This window comes from Uranotaenia lowii, chromosome 3 (genome assembly GCF_029784155.1).
Source record: "Uranotaenia lowii strain MFRU-FL chromosome 3, ASM2978415v1, whole genome shotgun sequence".
Classification (NCBI taxonomy): Eukaryota; Metazoa; Arthropoda; class Insecta; order Diptera; family Culicidae; genus Uranotaenia; species Uranotaenia lowii.
In genome coordinates this window covers 369,331,117-369,355,964 of record NC_073693.1, presented here as the reverse complement: position 1 = coordinate 369,355,964, position 24,848 = coordinate 369,331,117, and the positions used below count along the sequence as shown (strand labels likewise).

Below are 24,848 nucleotides of genomic sequence, written 5' to 3'. Positions count from 1 at the left end.
ACTTGAGTTATCGTCCAAAAGTTTGGGATCACCTCTTTGTATGGTGAGTTTGGGATCATTCTTATAAAAACATGCAAATTTATTTTATTCATATCTTTCTCATCAAACATCGTATTGCAGATCTGAAGGGTTCATTTGGAAGCTAAGGAATTGTTGTTTTTTAATAAATTAATTCAAAAATTATATTTTGAAGTGATAACCATAAAAAAATCACCTAAAATTAATTGTTTTTTTGAAAGTTCCCAGATTTTTTTATAGTTCTCACCTTAAAATATAATTTTTGAATGAATTTATTAAAAAACAACAATTCCTAAGCTTCCAAATGAACCCTTCAGATATGCAATACGATGTTAGATGAGAAAGATATGAATAAAATAAATTTACATGTTTTTATAAGAATGATCCCAAACTCACCATACAAAGAGGTGATCCCAAACTTTTGGACGATAACTCAAGTGTCTATTTTATTAATTAAAAATACATTCTTGAATTTTTTCACAAAATTTTTTGATTGTGTTTTGAGAAGTAAAGAACAGGAATTCTAATGCCACTCAAATTTTGAGATTTGGTCCACCCTATCCCGAGATGATCGGCTTTGAATATTGAGTGCGATTTTTTGAAAATGTTGTAACTTTAGGTTAAGTTTTAAGTTCAAAACTAAAACATTATATTTGGGCAAAATACCTCCGAGATAGCTATTGCTCATTATCTTTCAAATGAGATCAGAAGATTTGCAATATGTCCTAAGACGGCTGAGATATGAACGATCAAAATTTGCATGTTTTTAAGTGGGTGATCCCAAACTTTTGGCCGGCAGTGTATAAGGAATATCTTAAGCCGCATATGACTGACACTTCAATAACGTTTCTAGTATTCTTAGACGTGGATTTCGGATGACAGTATGAACACATCAAAACTTACTTCATGAATGCCAATGATATTATATTCTGGCTTACCATCTAGCTTACAACTAAACTTTCTACTCGACCCAAACTCAAGCCACCAACGATGTTTTGAAAATAATTTAATGTCAACCATGTGTTGCATTGGGCAATGCTGCGTAAGCGTTGCTACCCATGCGGAAGAGAAGTAAAGCCCATACGCAAAGCGCGCATGCTGTTTGGTAAAACATGTAAATACGAAAAGGGTGTCAAAACGGTCTTGAGTTTATATTTTATGACCCAGTAAAGAATGCTTATGCAGTCGTTTTGAGTCTGCATGTTTTTACGTGAATGGTTGCACTTCTATGAAGTATGAATAATGAGTAGGGATGCTACACCATCCCCCTTTGGGAAGAAATGCCATTAGCATTTCTGTATAGAAAATTATCGTGGACTTGAGCTTGAATTTACAATTTTTTTTTTTGTATAGTTTTACTAAAATTGGTTCTTGGTTTGCTTTAATCAATCTATTTTTGTGTACTATAAAACTATTGTTCTTTTCATCAATTAGTGTAACGTTTGGATGGTTCATGTTTTTCACTGTATATGGTCCTTTATATACAGGATCCAATTTATGCCTATTTTCATTTGTTATTAGTACTTTGTCTTCTAATTTGATTTCTATTGGATTTGCATTAGTTTCCTGTTTTTTGTTTTGTTTTATTTTCTGACTTTCCAAAAGTTGCTTTGTTTTCACACTTGCCGATTGTAACTTTTCTCTAAGCTCAAAATAGTATTGATCAATATTGTAATTTGGATCTATTGTTTTGGGATTCATTATTTTTTGTGGAATTACTGCTTGATGTCCAAAAATTAATTCAAATGAACTTAGAAGCAACCCCATCATGGGTTAGATGTAAAGCCCAATAACAGACTCATATCGTTTTAATATGTTTGCATCCTTCGGAGATATTGAAGATTGAACACATTTTTGCCTTTCTTACAGAAAGGTACAGTTCTAAAAATTCTAATGATCCGTGTATATTAATGTGAATTTTTGTACCCTTTATTCTCCACTTTTGTTGCAAAACTGGGCTGCACAATTAAAATTATTTTTATCTTTAAAAATGCATTTTTTTTCTCTACAATCTATAAAAGATAAAAAAAAACCAAATATTTTATAATTTTCTTTTTCATAGCAAATATCATCACTCCAAAAAACGTATCCTCTTGGCTTGCTAGCAACATCCAGCAATCACTAATCGAGATTATCAAAATTATAACGCCATATTTTTGATGACGTCATAGACGCTTGCTATCATGCTATACAATTTCCCATAAGCAAAACTTTTGCCTTCGACTAAATGTCAAACATGACCATAATGACAAAAATACAAATTTGACCAAATAAGACGACAAAATTGCAAATTGCAGAATCGAGGTTTGTTTCGATTCACAGTTCAGCTTTCAACCGAACCGGTTTCAAACCTGCAGCCTGCAGTCCCATTTTAGACAGTTCATATTGATGAATTCATCAAGAGGTACTATCCCGAAGTTAAATCATTCAACATAAGGACTTGATTCGAACATCGTATGCTACGATAGCGATTGTAAGTCCCATCCTTCCCCCAACGCTATAATCGTAAACACAGATTGTTCTAAGAAGGAGAAAACGAAACGGGGACATGGACGATGCACTTTATCTCATCTTCTCACATGCCGTTCGTGCTCAGGAAGCTTTTTTCTCAACACGAACTACCGGAGAGAATTTTGTTAGTGGAAGCAAATTGAAACAAACCAGAAAAATGCTACTCATTCGTCTCGAGCTTTAAGCTCTCAGGCTAGTTTTTTTTTCCTTTTCTTTTTTCTTCCTTTCGTTGCACCTTACATCGCGCGATGCAAGCCTTTCGTTCGCATCGAAAAACCTGCGCAATACGATTGTTCGGTTTTTGTTGGTGTAGGTGTCTAGCCTAGCAAAGGCGACGACGGGTTGGGTAGGGAGTCAATCCGAGCTGAACTGTTACTAAAGCATCGATCACTATGAATCTGCACGCACCGTTCATATACCATTGCTCTCCTAGTTGTTGGATCTGGAATGTGTTGACAATACTTTGTTCGAAAATGTTTCCTCTATCAGTGCTGAAAATTTCATTACGATTCGTTTTGTTCCAAAAAAGTTATACGTGATGGAAGCCGCGAGACAAAAATAAATTTTTGACACATGTCAAAAACCCGACGTGGTCGCAAAATCCTGGCGCGAAATCCAAATCCTGGCCAAAAATTTTATAAAGCCACTGCAGTGGTGCACTGAACTGGTCGGGGTGATGTCCCCGACAAGTTCGAATTCGTTTTTGCCGATAAGTTTGCAAGAAAGTGTTTGACCTGGCAAGGTATTTGAAGCTGCGGACAAAAAACCCCGGTTTTTGTGAAAAAAAGACCATGGACTCCGAAATGTACAAGGAGGAGTGCCTGAAAAACCTTTTTCTTCCGTACATTAGATCTCACAAACGACCAGTTAAGCTTTCGCCAGATTTGGCAAGCTGCCACTACAGCAAAGAGGTACTAAAGTGGTATCGGGCCAACGGGTGGATTTTGTCGAAAAGGACATCAACCCACCCAACTGCCCTCAATTTCGCCCTATCGAAAAATTTTGGGCAATTGTCAAGCAGAAGATAAAGAAGAATGGTAGGACGACTCGGAATGCAACAGATATGAAGAGATTGTGGAACAAACAGGCAGCTGAGGTCAGCGAATAGGGTGTCCAAACTATGATGAGTGGTACTCGACGAAAAGTTAAAAAAATTCATCAAAACACTATCGGAATATTTTTTTTTATTATTTTTCCTTTAAAGTGCAATAAAAACCCTACATTTTAAGTACAAAACATTTTTATTTCGTTTACATAGCTCCGAGATAGACCCGTTTTAAGGCGTCCAGATTCATAGTGATCCATGCTTTTGCTTAAGCCAATGGGAGATAAAAACCAAACAATAGCGCCACCAAATTTTCCATAGTAGAGTTTAGAGCATTTGGGAAGCTTTTGGTACCAAACTACCAAGCATATAATCAAAAGGTAATTAGCTACTCACGTTAATTTTTAATAGTAGGATAGGATCAGAAGGTTCTTGCAAGACACTACGATGGAGAAACATTAAATTTTTTACAAAAAAGTACGAAAAATGTGCAAACAGTTCTCACATAATAGTATGTCTAGGAGCGCATTTTCATAAATGGAATACAACACATGAATAAATCTATTTTATCCATTTTTTTTATTGTCAATTTAGTCAATTCCGTAAAATTTTTCATTTTTGTCGATTTTTTAATTTTAGAGAATTTTGTAAATTTAGTCGATTTTGACCATTCCCACAATTTTGCAAATTTGGTATTTCATGCCAATTTTGTAATTTTTGTCCCTAGCAGTTATCAATATTTTTTGTTTTCAAAAAAATGTATGGAATTCTAGAAGAAGTCCTAAAAATTGATTTTACTTGCTTTTTAGAGTTCTCCGAATGAAAAAGCCATAGTAAAGTAAAATTCAAATTCATCGAAAATTTTCACCTTTTTGTTTACATTTTTTTCCTATTAACAAAACGTCAAAGATTCTTCTGGCATCTCGAATCGAGCATTTTTTGATAGTGTTTAAGCCAAAGCATAATTCGCTCAATTGCAAAATTTTCAATTGAGTATTGGTTAGAAAATTCAATGTTATTTTTATAAAAATTGATAGATTTTACAAAATTAACAAAAACGACACACTTGACAGAAATGACAAAATTGTCAAATAATACCAAATTAACAAAATTGTGAAAATGGATAAAATTGACTAAATTGACAAAATTTCTCAAAAATGACAAAATCGACAAAAATGACAAATTTGACGAAATTGACTAATTTGACAATAGAAAAAAATGACAAAATTGACAGAATGGACAAAATTGGCAAAAAATCCAAAAATGATAAAATTTACAAATTTGACAATATTGAAAAAATTGACAAAAATGACATAATTGACAAAATGGGTCAATTTGAAGAAAATGAAATAAATTGAAAATTGAAAATGAAAAAACTTACAAAATTGATAAAATTTACAAAACTGACACAAATTCACTTTTGTCATTTTTGTCAATTATGTTTATTTAGTCGGTTTAATCAATTTCTTCATTTTTTTCAATTCTTCATTTTTATCAATTTTGTCAATGTTTTTAATTTATTTAATTTTGTTGGTTTTGTAAAACAAGTGAACTTAATCAATGTGATCAATTTTGTCAGTTTTGTCACTTAAGTCATTTTTTTTAAATTTTGTCAATTGGGTAATTTTGAAGATTTTTTTACATTCAGTCAATTTTGTAATTTTTGGCATTTTTGCTACAATTCTGTCAATCTCGCTACATTGACTTCAGTTTTGTCATTGATGTAAATTTTGTCAATTTGGTCAATTTTATTATTAATGTTAATTTTGTAATTTTTTATCTTATTTGTCAATTTTGTAAATTTTTCGAATTTTTGTCTGTTTTTCTAATTCTGTCAATTTTTTTTGTTTTGTTTTAAAATATCTCAAATTTGTCAATTTTAACAAAAAATCATGCAATTCACAAAAGTAATAAAATTGAAATAAAAATAATAATTAAATTGACCAAAATGCCAAAACGACTTAATTGAAATTATATCAAACATAAATTTTGAAAATTGTCGTACGAGTTTTTAAAATTAAAAAAAAATAAAGCTTAACTAAATTGACGAAAATGCCAAAACGACTTAATTGAAATTATTGACAAATCTTTCAAAATTGTCATAATTATCAATATTTTTAAATCAATTGTTCATTCGATTATTGAGCCCTAGGTTACCGCATCGTATTTTACTTTTACGATTGTAATTTTACCCAATTATGTTTTCAATATACTCGTTTTCTTTACTTCTGAGGTCAATCCGGACAAAAGTTAAATTATTTGAACACACATGGTTGGACATCTGTTTTTAAATTGTACTCTTAATTTATATTTTTTATTTATTTATTTATTGTCTTCGAGAACAAATGTTTCGCACAGACTAATTATAATGATAGTTGCCTTAATCTATTTTTGTACACCTGTTTTGAGATTCCAAAATCGAAGATGCTAGCACATTGATTGAAGTAGCGGTTGCACGTGTCCAAAGGGTTGTAGAAACCATAAGTAGTCCGATGACCGGGAATCCAGAGGAACTGCTGATGCCGGAGTGACCGTGTAGGGGCGGACAAACTAACATTTTGTAGGAGTTCGCTGCGAGTTACCATATGCTTTGACTTCAAAAAGATTACATTAAGATTATACTTATTTCGAAAAAATGTCATAGAAATGGAATCATACAGGATATTCCAGGAACCATTAATTCAAAAATCATCAATTAGTTGCAAATGAATTTATATTGAAAGTCTGATAATTTCCAAATGCTTTTATCCCATACACAATTTTGAATTTTTATTTTTTGAAACGATTTTGGATTTACTGCATTAGAAATTTTTTAACAATAATTTGATGATTCAGAATTAAGAAAATTATCATTTGTAGTTTATGATTTTGTATAATTTTAAAGGAGCGAAAAATCAACGTGAATTTGAGCGGCTTTATCGGTGAGCATTATAGATTTGAAATGATAGACGGATAGACCATAAGGTAGAGAGTTACTAAGGTGCAGTTTTTTTAAATCACTCAAAAAGTACCATTAGATTTCAAAATAGGGACTTGACACCTTCAATGAAGTTGTGTAGTTTCTCTCATACAGTAGGTCTTAACATTTCGTTTCGAAAAAGTAAAACGTTTTTTTCGTTTTTTGAAGTGAGTTTTTGAAAAAAAAACATGTTGTTTGGAAAGATAGAGCTTTGGCGTCTTCAACTAAGTTTTTTTTTTATTCAAGGGTGTCCACGATGAAATTGCCACACACAAAATTGATTCGCAAAATTCGAGTTTTCATCCGATTGCCATCAAATTTTCAGGGATTGAAAAATTACTATTAAACTTAATTTTACCATTTTACTCGTATTTTATTAACAGTCCATACGCAAATTTCCGCACCTTGGCCTCAATCCCGGCCATAAGATTCTGCACAAAAGTTTTTTGCATGTAAACCCATACTTTCTTCGGTTCCTCGACTGTCTTCACTACCTTAGGTCGTTTAAGAAGGTGCTGCTTCATAATCGCCCAGTACTTCTCGATGGGGCGGAGCTCCGGATTATTGGGAGGATTGAACATTTTTGGCACGAAATTGACCTTATTGTCCGCATACCACTTCAGCACGTCCTTGGAGTAGTGGCATGAGGCCGAATCCGGCCAGAAGATTGTTGGGACGTTGTGGGCCTTCAGGAGAGGAAGCAGCCGCTTCTGGAGGCACTCTTTCATGTACACCTGTCCGTTCATCGTGTCCTGGGCCACGAAAGGTGCGCTCAGCTTCCCGCACGTGCAGATGACTTACGAAACCAGGAATTTCTTCGCAAATTTGGACATCTTCTGAGTGCGGACATGCTCCGGAACGCTGAACTAATTCTTGGCCGTAAAAAATAGGTTGCCGGGGATCTGTTTGAAGTCGGCCTTCACATATGTTTCGTCGTCCATGATGCAGCATTCAATTTTCGTCAGCATGCTGAGGTACAACTTCCTGGCGCGGGTTTTGGGGACCTTGTTCTGCTTCTCGTCGCGATTAGGGGCCTTTTGTACCTTTAACGTTCGAAGCCCAGTCTTAGTTTTGACCTTCTGGACAAAACTTCGGCTTAGTTGCAGCTTCTTAATCACATCCCGAACGGAGGCTTTCGGATTTCGGTTGAAGGCCCCAACTACGCGATTGTGATTTTTGGTGTTGTACGGAATACTTTTTCCTTCACTTCAGGGTTACCGATCGGTGGTCAATCGTTCCTCCTCCGCTTAATCACTCGACTCCATTTCCGCGAGTTTTGATCACAGGACTTTAAAACTTGCAGGATGTAAACAATGCACTATAAACTAAATCCACCCAAATTTTCATTAAATTTTACCCAACGGCTAAAAAGTTAGAGCAATTTCTTCGTGGACACCCTTTAATGATCTACTACTTTTTTGAAGACGTCAATGACGATTTTTTTATATGTGTATTTAAAAATATTAAACATTGTATAACACATTAGCAAGCTATTTCTACATTGAGGCCTTCAAAAAGCCGATGTTCACGTTTTCGAGTTTTAAACTACTGTGCGTTGGTTTGAAGATCTTCCATTGCTAATTCCACTTTTCTCAACTTTCACTAGTGTTATGACTACTGTCATATATTTAAATTTTAACTGATTTTTATCAAACTAAAAAAATCAAATCATTTTTAATTAACCATAAACAAGAATCATGTTCAAATTTCAATTTTGTTTTTATAGTATACTTACAATAAAAATTCCCCTATATTACTGCATCTCAAAGTCCATCAAACCTTCCCGTTGGTAAATGGGCACCTTCAGACATGTGTCCTCCGCGTGGTGTTTCAGGTTGAAATTCAAGGTTCACCGAGCAAATTATCTGCCATCATGGGTTATTATAACAAGTCAGAACAGCTAAACGCGCTTTCCCGCATGCACACACACACACACAAAACGACACGATCTCTAGGCTAGGAATGGCAATTTCTCACACATCGACAACGGCGGGTGGAGGCTTCTTGCTTTCTCGCTTGCATCCCGTGGTGTGGCTTTTAGCCTTACAAGCTGCTCTAGGGTGAGGTAACCAATTGTCGGCATTCCGATGAAGTTGAGGTTGAGTCAGTCCTAATTTCAGTTGAGACTATATTTAATATGGATGTTGTGGCCTGAATCCCAAAACGTCCACCCTAATGCTTTCTAGACTATGTCTATCGGCACTAGTTAGTACCATCTTTTGCCCTCCCCATTTACGCAAGAATCTAATGGAGCGAAAAGCCGCGTCCCGATGAACTTTTGCCGTCTGATCTATGACGCGCATACTACCTACACAGAAAGAAAAATGTAATCTTACATTACACTTTTTCGTCTCATCGCCGCAGAAAATATGAAAAAGAGTATAGCATCTTGACATTTGCGATGAAATTATCTTGCAATTTCATGTAAATCTCAGTGTCTCAACTTTCGTCCGTGTTTTGTTGTACCTGTTCGTGTGCTGTTTGCTTCTGATCGAGTTGGAGATTCCTCCCGGAGGTGGAGGGCACGGAATTATTTAATAAGGTAACTGAAAATATATTGAAATTTCTTTGAGAAGTAGTTACAATGTAGATTAACTGGTTCTATTTGTTATTTTGCAGAAATTCGACAGTTGCTTTAGGTGTCCTTCGGCACCTGTCTTCGTTTCCGTCGCTGAGGGAATCGGAAAACACCAACCGGCGTGTGAACAGTGAATAATTCAGTGTGTAATATTCAGTTTGATCAAAATGCTAGCTTGTTATCATTAGATGCAGTTTATGTGTTAGAAAATAAATGTATTATAAACGAGAAACCCAATCTTTTTCTTATTGGATAAATAGCCACATCTAAGAGTGACATTGGAAATGTAAACCTACAGTAAACAAAGCAGTTGAATGCGATGGGAAGTTTACATGAAACAAGCAGTACTGTTGCGTGTAAATGCCCGATTCCCTTCTACCCATGCTGTTGCATGTAATGTTACATGGATTTTTCTAAGTGTGTATATAGATCTCTTCTAGGATGCCGTGGAGGTAAAAGGTTCAGTCAGGCTGAAAATAATCTCTTTTGTACCTACGTGCTGCGTATCGTTTCCCTACCAGTAGTGAAAGCTGTATCGAAATCTCAGAACGGGTTACGACCAAGTTAGTTCGGTATTAATCAAACTTCGATACGAGGAAAACTAAAATTTACTTTCTAAGTAAATTGACTCTTCCTGGTCCTTTCAGTCAAGAACGAGTCTTTACTAATTGTGTCGTCATGTGTAAATCAAGAAGGCATTCAAAACCTTTAAGTTCTTGAGACGTTCTTATAAAAGCATAAAGGATAACACGGTAAAAATCAAAACAAAAAGAATCGTTGTGAAGTAGCATCAAACGATGACCGACTTTTAACCTGAATTTGATTAAGATCTTAATTGCCGAGTATACTACACCACCAAAGTAAAAGATCAGAAAGATGACAAACGATAATGATGATGATGATGGTGATGGAGGTGATGATGGCAGCTCGTTAGGGGAAGGTATCGGGCTACTTTCGTCCATCATTCGTCTGGCTGCTCCCGATGGTCTTCCGGGTTGTGTACAGGTGCACATAGGACGAAATTTGCTCCGATGAACGGAAAAGATAGAAGCCCATTCAGCTGGAAAATGTATCCATCCGAGCATCCTTCCTTCTATGCGGGGAGGGCAAAAAACGATCCATCGAAGTTGATTGTGAAAATAACCATGCGTCTCCATCGAAATACACTGAAAAGAAAAAAATATATGTGAAAAAATGTAAAGCAGAAAAACAAAGAACTAAAACAAAAAATCGCACCAAAGAAAAACAATCAATCACGATTAGACTTTCCTTTGTTATTATCCTCTTTCCACCGTCTTCCTTCCTCTTTTTTAACCTAGATTTGGGTGGACGGATTAAGAAAAATTACCCACAACGGAAAAGCTAACAATTTCTGTCCGATGACTGCGCTCAAGAAGCAGTAAGTTCCTCCATACGGCTCCTATCACACTGCATGATACATTTGCATGATGTTTTTTTTTTTTTTGGTTTACAGAATAGTTTGTAAACATTTTTCACATTCTTAACCCATGGTGATGGTATTTTGAGTTTTTAAAACTTTAAAAATTTCGTTGGTTTGCGGTACAGCTTCCGGTGTCATTTTTTCTTCGCCTATTATTACCTACTGCATGCGATTTTTTTTTGTCTGTATACATTGATAAATATCGATTCCGAATTTAAACTCGATGTTTTTTTTTTAATTTTTTCCACGACTTAGTCGGCTTTATATTATGTTCCTTAATCATGTAAATTTAAAAAAAATATCTTTAAAAGATCTCAAATCCAACGAAAACAAAACTGCATTTATACAAAAGTAACTCAAACGTAACAAACGGTAACAATGCTTCAGCTAATTTCAAAATGAAAAGTATCCTCCGGAAAATCAGCACCCGAACGACCGGAATCGATCTGTCAATACTTTCTAACACTGAACAAGAAAAACACACTAGTTCTCACTAGGAATTTTCCGCCTGCTTGATTTGTTACACTGCAAATTTTCAAAAATGACATATATTTAATAAAGATTTTGGGGAAGAAATCTGTAGAAGTGAAATAATTTTAAATCCAAATTAGGACTTAAATTTATTTTTTTGTAAACCCGTTATTCTATCGAATCATATCCTATTGAAGTTTAAGAGTGCATTGACAATTTACTTTTTCCATCCTTCTCTCCTCCTTCCCTCAAATGATGTGCTAAATATGTACACATTCATTTTCTCAATCTCAGCAGGCAGGACATTTTACGATGGCTCCACCCAGCCCAGCATGATTGATTCGTTCCGCACAGTTAGCAGCAGCAGTAACCGTTCCTCTTTTTTCATGGTTTCCTTCGATATTATCCTTCCAACCAGAGCAACCGGTGCGAAAACGATGTTCCTCCGCCTGCCTTGTGACTTGTGACAGTTTAAAATTTCGATTCTTCTAAATGTGGAGACATGGGGAGGAAAAGAATCTAAGCAGCTTTGTCAACTGTGTCAAATGACAGAAAATCTGTCAAATTCCATTCAGAACCTGTCAAATATCACGTGACCGACGTCACAGTCTTTTTTGTGCTAACGAAACGATATTGAAGTGGGCCCTTGTTTGATACGATTTACATTAATACTTAAACGATAGAAAGAATTGAATGTCTAAGTTATCGTTTCCTGTTAATCATTGCGGAAAAAAAACAAACAAACGTCTGTGAGAAAGCATCTACCTACTAAGCAGAGATAGAGGCTTCTGAAAATGGGAAACAATAAGATTGTAGCAACTCGGTTTAATTTCTTTTAATGCAAATACGACGAGGTGTTTTTGAATGTCTGATTCAAACTAAAAACCTCAATTTGAATGAATCTATAATTTTCCCTAGTATAATTTTCCCCGATAAGCGTGGGAGCATCTTTGACAATTCTCAAATCAAGATTTTAGGTACAAATTTCGATAGCATATTTTCATATGAATCAAACTTATTTTTTATAAAATTTAAATATAGTAGGCAGTCGATTGTTTTTTGTCACCTTTTTTTTTGCCCTGTAAAAAACCGGTTTCTCGGAAAATTACCGGCTCCTTGTCAATCGGCAAACGGAAATTCAATTATTGTTCACTTAGCCATCCATCCATCCATCCATCCACATTCGATTGCTCTTGAACGACAAAACGATGATGCGCCACACGCAGTAAGCCAGGCTGGGCGCAAATCGGTTTCCGTTTCCATGGGTGTTTGTCACTCATTCTCGCTTGGTGGCTGACTGGCTGGCGGGCGGCGTTTAACCGCAACACACTGACTGCGAGTTACCTACGATGCCACGCCACACGTTCGCCGTATTTATGGTTGTTGATAATAATCGGATCTTTTCCAGCCTACCGAGGCTGAAAATGTCTATTTTGGGATATAGGGGAAAGGTTTCCTAAATGGGCCTATCGGGTTAAATGACCCTACGGCTGTTTGATGAAATGGCTGAATAGACAGCTTATCTGACCAATGTATTTTGAGGGTGATACGCTTAGAACATAAGGCAAGAAAGAATTTTATGAATTTACAAACTCAAAAAAATTAAAAAAATCATACGAGGTTTTGATACATTTTGATGTAATATTTCGACTTTTAAAAATTATACGTAAAGAAGCTTAAAACAAAAACTAGGATGGTTTTTGTTTCTTACTCAAATGAACTTAAGAAATTAAACATATTTCAGCTTTTGTGGAGGTTTAATAATGATTATAAAGTGGAATAATAGAGTGTTTTTGTATGCCCCCATCATGTTTGTAAAATGCCTCCATCCTAAAATATCAGGTTAAATAGAATAAATAAATGATTTTTATCATTGAACCTTCAAATCTAAGCTCTGTTTAACATCTTAAGAGAGAATTGAAGATCCAAAAACAGATGTGATAAAGTTTTTCTCATGGATGAACTGCCTCCATAGTATGGCAACCCTAACTTTTGTTTTATTCCATAAAATTATAATATTCATAGATTTTTATCAAACTTCAGCTTTATCGTACGGAAATTATTACATTCTAGCAGTTTCAATGAAATTATACGGAAATATTGCCCAAATAACAGAAATTTTGTTCAAAACACAAATAGGCGCATTTAGCCCGCACGGTTTGAGGTTTGGAATTTTAGACAACACTTTTAATAAAATCGTTTTCTTGGAAACAGAAGAAAATTTTAACATAAAAATTACTCCAATGTATAGAAAACAGATGCCTGCACACGTGTATATAGTTTTTGTACACATATTTGATGTGATATTTGATTAAATCAGTGTTCTGCATAATAGGCGCATATAGCCCGCTCCTCCCCTAGAATGTTCTGGTTGAAAAAAAAAACGTGTTAATTTGATACGTAACGTCAAACTGAGATATCAATTAAAACACTCATAGAATAGAAACAACAGCCCTGTTTCCACAAATCAGAAATCCACAGGATGCCAATATAGATAGAAATGTTAATAAATTTGAAAGTCAATGCGGGATTTCACTTCTTGGCCTTCGATGAATGCTCGGTAGTTTTATTTTTTTTTTTTTTAGATGTATCCTCGAAGACCGGTATTAGTCAGTTGGTTCCAAACGATCTTTCAGCGGAACGGAAATCTTGAAACGCAGAAAATGAAGATATTTTGTTTATACATGTCAGTTTCCAAATATACAACATGTGAACATTTTTATAAAATAATTATTTCAATAACTTAACATTAAAAAACAATGATTTCTGTCTTTCTAAGTATTTGTGACATTCAAAAGAAAAGCATGCGGAATTGTAAACACGAGTACTAAAAATTATTTTCAAGCAGCCGAGTCATTTAGGTATCGGATTTTCGGAAAAGTTCGGTACTTACCTTAATAGGTGAATTTTAGTTCCGTTCTGTTCATTTTGAATGATTTTTTTTTGGCACCAACTTTTGCGTTGATCTATACCTGACGATATTTTTATTCAACAAAATTGAAATTGGCCTCACAAACATTTTGACGGTTGCTATGGCTAGAGAGCAGTCAACGTTCATAATATGGTCAAACCAGATTTTCATCCCAAAATGATCTAAATTTATCGAAAATGTATCACATAACGTAATAATATAAACCCACATGTATTGGGTCTTCCTAAGGAGTGTATTCGATATAAAGGCAATACTTTGTTTTGTTAATGACTTTTGAATGCGTTAATGGATATTGATAAAATTTTCAGCGAAGCTACTTAGTAATGTAATATGTATGTGTACACCTAGGAAAAAAACATGGAAGCGGACCGGGAGAATAAACAAACAAATTGGAGGGCTACATATTATCACAGGCGTTTTTAAGTCCGATGCTCAAATACTGACAAAAAAAATAAAACCAATACCAAGAGCACTATTTTTGTTCTTGAATATCGAGAGCTCTTATCGACTTGGCCAACATAGTTTTCTAATCAACACGACTGAAGATTTTTTTTTTCAAAAATTTCATAGCGAAATAATGCCAAACATTGATAAATTGTGTCATTATACTTTAAATGAAGCTATCCACATTATCTTAGTTAGATTAGCTTTAAAAATTCCGATCCCAATGGTATCTGAATTTAATAAGAAAATCCATGAAAATTGTAAAATCCATCTATGATCAATAATGTAACCTCTAATTTTTGGCGAAATTAATTTGAAAATCTGTAAAAAAATGAATTTTTCTGGTAAAACCTTATCGAAAATCTCAATGAATTTCAATGATTTTATACGGAACTTCGGATAAAAAATACAGTTTCAACACCTTTTGTAAGACAAAATCGAATCTTCTTTGAAAATATCCCGAAGATACGCAAAGAAATGGAATTTAAGTAAATAAACTTCAATAATTTCCAATGCTGAGGAGACAGTGATTTCTCTTAAAACTGGAAATATCGCTATTTGTCTTCGAGTCAGACTTTTAAATAAAAAAAAATAAGAAAAGAACCATCTGTTTGATAAAAAAAAAACCTGTCTCTAATAAACGGTTTAAACTGTTCAAATTTTTGTTTTCAATAACACTAAAAGGAAAGCAAATAATCCAGAGATCCAGAGAGAGAAAATATGGAAATGCTTTTGGTACAATAGAAAACCCTTCAAAAGGCGATAGGAAAACAAATGGCAGGTAAGTTTACCTGGGATTCAAAAAATGAACACTGAGAACTGGAATTGAACGAAATTTGCTTAAAAATCAGAGAATTTTGCTCAACTTTGCACAACGCCAAATTTAAACGAGATTTTGAATGAAAAATTGGTTTCTCAACATTTGTAGCGAAAAATTCGGTCTTCAGGAAAATGTAAACAATGAAAAATGGAATTTTAGTCAATAAATTTCGAAAAGCATTCAAGGTCCAACGCTTAAAAGAGAGTGATTTCCAATAGAAAAATATCTTTTCAGAAAACTTTGAAGTGATGAGAAGTAGTACAAGTACAAGTACAAGTAGTACAGCAAGAAGGATCTTTTAAAAGGAAACCTTTTTCCACTGAGATCCCTTCTCTACAATAATACTTTAATCATAATATACATTTCCTCGCATTAAATATATTTGTGTTCTCAACATGCTTAAATTTTTTGCTCGCGATTATTTGTAAACTTTTGCTGCCAGACATGTTGAGAACTGAAGTGTCCATTACCAGGGGACTCAGTTGAGTTTTTTGGTGTGGGGGAGTGTGGCGGGCCAAAAAAAATGTAATAATTGTTTCTAGAATCAGTTCAAATTTGTTTTAAACATTACAAAGGCCACAAACATTTTTCGTTTTTGATAAAAAAAGCGGATAAAAAGATCTCTGTTATGAAGAACAGGAGTTTGTAAAAAAAAAGTTGAAATCAATTAATTCCATAAACACAAGCTTAGATATAGTGATGTAGCTTATCTATTCCAGCTGATATTGTCTGCTTAATATTTGAAAAATTGTGTTGAATAAACTTTCAAACATTTCAAATAAATGATACACGAGTTCGTTTTTTCTTTTCTTTTTTAATTTTTTATTCGTAAAATATTTGTTATCATAAAAGAATCACGTTTTATTTTAAAACTTCTCAATAACTCTATACCCATGAAGCTTTACAAATTGTTAGTGGATGATATATTGAGTGCGGCCCGCCGAAAGGTTTTTAAATTCAAACTGATCCGTGTGTTCAAAAGGTTGCTCACCCCTGGTGTACACAATTTGGTAACAATAAAACTATTTGTTTTTGAGATAGAGTCTAATACCGAAGCTCATTGACAAAATATCTTGGGCAGGATCGAGAAAAATCCAGGAAAGTCCCAGTGAGAGATCCAAAAACAGCTGAAAATTAACTATTTCGCTAAATTTCATATGGTAAATCGTTTAAGGAATTCTAGAGAATCTAACAGAGAACTAAATTTATGAAGTTGTGATGTGAGATGTGAAGATGATTGGTTTCATGAATTTATGGAATGTAAGAGGTTTTATGCAGCGCAATCTGAGAATTACAATAGGTGAAGTGATAAAAAGGCTAAATTGTTCTGACTAATTCATGTAACTGACTTATAAACAGGCCTGACTTCATTTCTAAAAGTTAAAAAAAGCTGCCAACTGGTTTATTTTACCAAAATACGGTGGTCAAATCGTGCGCAAAATAATTGGGCCCCTAGCACGGAGAAATTTAGAAAAATTTCGCAAAGAACAACACAAACGAATTCCTTAGCGGGCACCTGGCAGGTTTCCAGACAGAAAATTTTTATTGACAACTTTCACTTGGATGTTCCGGAGATAAAAAAGAAGAACAAATTTGAAAATTTTGAAGTCTTATACTTGACGAGACTGGCAATCTGTAGAAGCTACAAATCAGTCAGTGTTCCATAAAGATTGCCACGATGAATTGCTGAGTATTCAAAGAAGTCTGCCTCCAAATGCGACTATTTTCCTGCATACTCTGATACTCTGATTTAGTTAAATTTCACGTTTCAAGGGTACACCTTTCTTACATCGTACATACATTTCGTACATCTTTCAAGGGTTTAATGGTTAGCATCGTTCAAATACTAACACCACCAACCCACAGAAAGAGTGCTAAAAATTTCTTTATTGGACGTTATCCCAAAAACCACTTGATAAAACGTTACAAAAATTTGCACATGGGAACATAATATAACTAGAAAGCTTCACTGAAAATTTCATCAATTTCTATTCATGCATTCAAAAGTTATTAACAAAACAAAGTGTAGCATTTTCTTTGAATGCACTCCTTCCTAAGAACTGTTAACGAAAGAAAGTGTTGTTAAAAGTTCAGTTTTTTTTTTAATTAAAAAACCCAGTTTGAAATATCGTAAGAAAGTGTTCGTTTCAACAGATGTACGAGAATTCGCCTTGTACGAGCGCTCTCGTATTTAAAAAAAAACTTTGCACAACTATGATTGTGACCTTGAGTGCCATTTTCGACTAATTTTACTAAAGTTTTCCATGTTGTTGGCTTTTGTATCATGTTTCTCAAGGCGTTTATCGATTATAGGTTAGTGCCTTTCAATGTGTCGCTGTTTAAGACATTTAAGTGATTTTAGGAATATCTAAAAAAAAACGGTATAAGAAAGAAAGTGATTAGACCACAAATCGGGAATCGGTATGAAATTGACTTTCTGGTGAATTTTAATTTATTGCTAAAATCTTGCGTTAATATACTTAAAATCCTGTGCAAAGTTAAATTTAAGTGCAAGAAAATCTGGTAAACTACTGATTGACAAAAAGTTTGGAAAACAGCGAAAAAACAGTTTTGTATTTTGAAAATCTAAAGATGCAAAAATGTGTGAAATTACGTCAACTTTTAAATCCTTCTTTTAAAAATTATCTGGTGTGACTTGAACAATTTTGACGGGCACTTGAAATTTTTCGAGCATTCCGTAGCTGATCTACAGTCTTTTTTTCCGAAACATGTTTTTTTTTATATTTTCCAAAACTTTGAATAACGAAAACTGAAATATTTTAGGTGAATAATGTCTGAGAAACATATTCGAGTTACATTCCGAGGTTTACAAAACTATAAATTTTGTAAAAAAAAGTGTCAAATTGATTAGGGAATTTTTTTTTCCTGGGCTTTCAGGGTGCGTCCATAAAAAAGTAATGATGCAAAATTAAAGATTTCAAAAATTCATTTAGAGAATTTTTGTTATTATTTGGTTGCACCCGAATAAAGTTACAAGCCGCCAAACTTCCGATAGACACTCAAGAGCGGATTAGGGTTAATCAGGGCTAACAGCGACCATGCGGCAAAAAAGTAAGTAAAATTAAGGCAAAATAAATGACCGCCTCAAGTAAAAAATTACATCAATAGGGACTTCAAAAACTGCAACCAACAGATTAAATGTTCAATTTAGTCTTTTTAAAGACGCTTTTTATATGAATTAATAAGCTCCTGGTAAAAATACACATTGCGTATGGCATAGACTTAGTCAAATTTGATTTTGAACAATTTTTTAATTTCACATGTCATGAGGTCTGTAAAGTTTTGTTTTGGTTCAAAACTTCGCCATAATTTTTGCAGAATTTTCAAGTTACGTTTTTATGAGTAAATCTTGATGAGGTTTGTATGGGACAATCTGTCTGTCTTTTAACTTTGGAACCAAGTTGTCTTTTCGTTTTCGTGCCAATTTATAAATTCTTGAAATGAAATTTTCTGCTGAACAACTTTGTCGAAGACCTCAACTTTTTATCTTTCAGTTACTAGTTAGGTACGAGATAAACCAAAACAAAAATTTTAGACCTCAGGACCTCAGAAATTAAAAAAAAAGACTCAAAATAGAATCAGTCTTACAAGGCAAGCAGGTTTGGAAAAAAATAAATTATAAAATGAAAACTCAAAAAAAAATCAAAACTTTTAAACTTTAGTTGATTTATGTTAATTGAATTAAAAATAAGAAATAAAATTTTGAAAAAAATCAGTTAAACAATGAAGACATAAGACTTCCAGATCTTCATTCAACTAACACTCTATAAGTGTGGTGAAACGCCACATACTTACAAACTGAAGCATATACAGCAAAAATAGATGCCATACTTTTGAAAACAATACCTATTGAAAACCTTGATTATTGAAAATAGTTTTAAAATTTTGAATCCTAAACAGTTTTAAAGCTCATATGCCTGAATTTGAAATCCAATGAAAAAAAGATACTTATTCGTTCATAAAGCCACTAAAAAGGCTGAACTTCATTTGAATATAAATTAAAATAAATAAATAAATAAAACTTTATTGAATAAGACGTAATAATCGCGAATAATCGAGTCACGGATAATCGAGTCCAAGCTGTAAAATAAAACTTAAAAAAATGAGATTTTTTTTTTAAAGTGAATCGTAGACCAAATTTCAAAAAAAGTAAATGTAGAGTGACCAGCTTAAAAAAAAGTCTCAAAGCTACTAAAAAGTGACCACCTTTTAGCCCTGCTTAATTGATTGTGACTAATTTAAAAAAAATGCAGAGCGTTTTTAGCCGGAAATACAATTTTTGTATCTCACTCACACTTATCACTCACACTTTTCAAAAAACAACATTATTATACGCAGTTGAAGTCCAGTATTGAGGTTCTGATTTTAGATTGTGGATTCAAGTACCCAGTTCTGTGCCGAGAACCATCTTCCAAATACGGATGCAGTATTCCAAATGTAAAAATGCAGATATAGATTTGAACTCTCAGATTCAAATGTTGATCGTTTTCTACAATTTTAAAATTTCCGTGCTTACTATTTTAACTTACCGACATTTTAGTGAATATCCCCACGTCGTCGTCGTCTTCGCGCTAGGAGCAAAAAACTGCTGCTGCAATCGATCCTTCCTGTGCTGGATGCACTCGAAAGCTACGTGTCAACCCATCATTGTCACCATTACTCTACTGATGCTGCTGCTGGCTGCTGCTCCTTGTCCTGGTGAATGGCACAAGTTAGTAGGTCCTACCTCCTAGTTGATGATGCCTCGAGGAAATCTACTAGGTCCTACCTCTTCTCTCAGCCACAACGAATGATAATAGTAAATGCACCTCTATCTATACATAATGTAATATGAACTTGGAATTGGCACTTTTGTGCCCGAGCATCGATGGCTTTCTGCACTCTTACAAGTTCATCTATTTCGGTCCTACATAGATATAGAATATATTTTATTGCTGTGGAAAGCCTCGGCGGCAGCGCTGCTGATAGAGAGAAGGCACAAAATGCATTTCAATTCATGATCTATTTATCACTTCGTCGTATCCCTCTGGGTTAGACACAGAAGGGATCTACTCCAGGGCACTGGTTTTTTTTTTCGGATCCAAAACCAAACCATTATTGCATCGGAGTCAATTTCAAAACGAGTCTCAAATTGAATAACAGAACATGAACTCGTTCGTGTGGCCAACGGAAGAAGGAAGAGAGCCAAGAATGTGGAGTAAGGGGGGATGAATTTTATTATCGGTTTGATGATTATTTCGCTTTCCCATGTAGGTACACGTACCTACCCGTATACGATGTGTTCCACATTGTTCACCTTATGCTGTTCCTATCTGGTTCCATTTCGGGTGCAAACAATGAATTATGAAAGTTTTTTATCCATCCATCCTAGATCAGAAACACGTGCCCGAAAGTTCTGTTCAGAGGATAACACATTTATCGTGATTTATATTGCGCTTCGTGAAAACGTTAAGTTTCGATTTTTTTAAGAAGAATCTCAAAACAAATTTTCAGTATAAAACTAGATTTTTATAATTTTGAATATATAAACGATTTAAAAATTTAACTATTCCTTATATTTTTGTCAATTTTCACAAAGCAATGTCAATGCTGTGATCTGCAAAACACTCATTTTTAAAGAACTTTTTTACTTCAAGGTCGGTTTCTGAATAATACGAAAAAATACCAAACTCCCACGTTTGTTTGAAGAGGGTTTTCAGACTTAAACTTTTACCCTCACGTATTTAACTAATATTAATTTATATTACTTTTTTTTTAATAAGATAATATTTTAAAGAAACTTCACTAGATTGATCATACACTCAATATCATTATTGATTATATCACTAAGATTTTCACTTAACTCGAATTTTTTGAATTTCTCATCCTGTTGATGGATTTCCAATTTTGTTCCATATCTGTTCCAAGTTATCCACAGGAAACATTTGCCAAGTCTTTTCGCCACATTTCCAAATTGTTTGAGCGTTCCAAAATTGATTGCTCGCGTTGATGGACAATCATCATATAGATTTCCGAATCGATTTCTCCTTCCTGTCCTCATTCTCCCAAATCGGCCCAGCATCCGTTGAATTTCCTGGACCTTCTCGCAAATCAAATGAACGCCGAACGCCGAAGGAAATTTTCAATCTTCTTCTCCGCAACTGGCCTGGCGCACGTGTGCGATTGCTTGCTTAATTCAATATCGGATCGGATCTTGGTTGGTAATAAAAATCTGCTTAACGGGCATTTTTGACGAGATTCAGCGATGCGAACTCTCGGCGGAATCACTCTTAAACGGGGTTGAGATGATTTGAGCGTTGGTTAAATTCATTTACCCCGTGCTCTGGTGCTGTCCGAATCGCAATAACATCAAATGCGCGGTGCAAACGCAGGCCTCTACCAAATAATAATAAAAGCACTTTCCACAAATTTTAAAGATCACCGAAGCTTTTTCCTCCTATATAGGAGGACCACTCTATAACCAGATTTGTTTTTCGAGTTTATCGTTAAAAGTTGTTTATTTTTTCTTTAAAAATCTGCTAGAGATGGCAACAGGGCCTTCGCGACATAACACACAATAATAAGATGAACAACGTTTGTGTTCGTACGAATCTGATGAAACAGTAAGTTGATTGCTTTCAATAAATCCGAGTGCTAGTTATGTAGTGGCATCAAATCTGTACACAACACACTGTCTAGCTAGCTGTAACAAATATGGAAATTGTCACCCTGCGGTTAGAGCTGCTACATACAAAGTATTGTAACTTCCCGCCCAACAAAAGCATCGTCACATGTGAAAAGTTCTTGCTATGAGACAAGATCGGCTTATCCAGTTTCGTAATAAATCTCATCCGTCCGTTGGTAATCCAATTCATTGTAACAAACTTGTAATATTAAACAGTAGTTGGCTAGATGAAATGAATAACATATATTTGTATTTGAAACACAATCGATTGTGCGGCTTCCTTGTGCTAATTCCAAAAACATTACAGTAAAAGTTTATAAAACCTTTTATTAAGTAAGTTAACTTAAGATAATTCTCAAAAAAATGTCATAAGGTTCATTGACCCGAATACGATTTAACCTAAGGACGACACCCGCGATCATTCTTTTTCATTTAGTATACCGATTGCTTAATTTATTGCTCAAACTCATTTTTGATAGCGACGAATTTCTAAGAACATTCTGTTTACATAAAATCGTTTTTTTTAACCGAAGGATTTCTGAGGAATTTTTAAGAATTGACACGTAAAATAAAATAAGAAATCCTTCACTTAATTTTTCACTGAGTGTTCCATTCATTTTTCACTAGAGTGATCCTAAAATACATAAAGTTCCAGAATAAAAAATGTTTAGTTATAATTGATCACAAACTAAAACGATCCTATTTTGTAAAATATTTCTTTGGTATACCCACCCCTCAAATGTCTAAGGCGGCATCCATAAATTACGTAACGCAAAAAATGCACTTTTGTGACCCCCCCTTCCCCCCCGTATGTCACAAATCGTAACGCTTCGACATACCCCCTATGAAAATTACGTAACGCTGACAATAAGCCCCCCCCCCCCCATCTTCCCATGATTTTAAACACAGATTTTCGAAGGTTAAAAAAATATAACATAATTTTGTTAAGGTTCTTTAAAACTGGATTGTTATCCATCCAAATCGCTTCTTTAGTACTCATCGATGATAACTCTCTGATAAAGTACTGGTAAAGTGTCAAAAAAAACTTAAAAAAAAAATCTCTGATAAAGTTAATTTATTGTCTTATTACGAGTTGCTCTGTGCTTGTTAACTGATGATCTACCTTGTTTACTTTATTTTGTTCATGCAGCATAACTTGTTATGCAAAATATACATCATTTGCTAATATTCGTCGGAATAATCAAAATAGCTGATCTAAATAATCAAAATCAATTGCGAAAAAATCTTAAAATCTTTAAATAGGAATGTGTGGGACCAAAAATTTTTTCAAGATAATACCAGTTCTCGAAGTCTTATGCCTTTTTTGGCATGGAAAAATCACCAACAGCGGAGCAGACAGCGAGTCCGAATTTTCCAGGAAAAAAGCGCCGTCTGGAGGATGTAACAGCCGGCTAGCACAGAAGGACTATTGCATTCAGGGTCGACTAGTGCACTTCTCTAGGGCAGACTCACGACCATTATTGCACATCACAGGTCTGCCGTGATATGCCGAAGTGACGTGTATGCCATTCTAGATCTCGTCATTAAGGTGTCTCTATCCCTCCCATCACTTTGAAATGTGATAAAGATCATATTTCACGAGGGGCCCGGAGAAACGGAAAGTGGGGGAAATGAGAAAGACACTCTTAATGACGAGATCTGGGAATGGCCTATACATCACTTCGGTATATCACGGCCGAGGGGACCTGAAAAAAACAATAGAAAAGGGGGTGTTTTTGACCTGCGTGCCTGAAACAGGTAGGATCACATCTTACAATGTATAATGACGGTTTTGTTGAGAATTGGACAGGATTAACATCATGAGCTTCGGATTGTTAGGCTTGTGCATGTAACGAGGACAACGAGCGGATTATACCTGGTACCATACTCCGTTGTGCACGTGGTTCCTGCGGCGACCTCGGACACGGTAATTGGCGATCCGTTTGGCGGGAGGTCCTGATTGCTGCCGGAATGCCATGGACTCCTTCCAGACGGTACGTGACTTGCCTTAAAGATACCCGGTCACGATGAACAAGACTCGGATTAATCGGGAGCCTCGAGCTTCAACGAATCCTGTGCAGCCCGGTGACTTTCCTACAAGATCAAATTTATAGAGAAAGAAATTAGGGATAGGACAATGGAAAGGGAGATTGGATATACACTGAGGAAAAACTTAACAAAACACGCAAATTTATCTGCCCTTTGTTACTTTGTTGAGTAACAGGGAGGAAGATCTCGAGGAGCTGAATCAGCTGCATGGTTTTCAGAAAACACGAATGTTTTATCAAAAGCACTACGTATCTCCCAAAGGCTTCGTGACGCAAACTGTAATGTGCCGGGGTAAGGACGGAGGCATTCTGACGGACAATCGTAAGGTGATCGAAAAGTGGAAGCAGTACTTTGATGAATACCTGAACGGCGCACATGCAGGAGACCAAGCCGGTGAGGTAAGTTACAGAAGATCGCCGTAGCAAATGACGTAGAGGAGTCACTCCCAACGATGATTGAAGTTAAGGAAGCCGCTGAATTCGCTAGCTGAAGTCGACTAGGAAGTATCGCGGCAAATTTTCATCAGGCTGGCTTCATGGAGGGCGGTCTACGGCAAATCAACAAAATGCCGTGAACATCAAGTCCCTACGCACCATCTATTCATCGACTTCAAAGCCGCATACGACACGATTGACCGTGACAAGCTTTGGAAAATCATGGACGAGAACGGCTTTTCCGGGAAGCTGACCAGACTGATCAAGGCGACTATGGATGAAATGCAGTGCTGTGTGCGGATTTCGGGTGAATTGTCGACAAAGCGATGGTTATCTTACATGATGTTCAACGTGGTGTTAGAAGATGTTATTCGAAGAGCGATTTACAACAGATCCAGTCAACTTTCCTGCTTTGTCGATGACATCGATATAGCTGGCAGGTCATCTGAGACGGTGGAGGA

The 24,848-nt window shown here is 35.1% G+C and overlaps 2 protein-coding genes across 14 annotated transcripts in view; one reads left to right on the top strand and one right to left on the bottom strand.

The window, feature by feature from the left end:
• The window catches only part of LOC129754380 (uncharacterized protein CG43867-like), a 691,811-nt gene that overhangs the window by 300,665 nt on the left and 366,298 nt on the right, over positions 1–24,848 (bottom strand). The window lies entirely within an intron of this gene.
• LOC129754383 (1-phosphatidylinositol 4,5-bisphosphate phosphodiesterase-like) overlaps positions 1–24,848 on the top strand; it is a 114,961-nt gene that overhangs the window by 77,456 nt on the left and 12,657 nt on the right. For 2 of the 3 annotated variants that reach the window (XM_055750431.1, XM_055750433.1), the window contains exon 5: positions 21,763–21,842. In XM_055750431.1, coding sequence (XP_055606406.1) covers positions 21,763–21,842 — 80 coding nt within the window. Of the gene's footprint in view, positions 1–10,430; positions 10,511–21,762; positions 21,843–24,848 lie in introns of all 3 variants that reach the window. The other variant, XM_055750432.1, reaches the window with a different exon arrangement.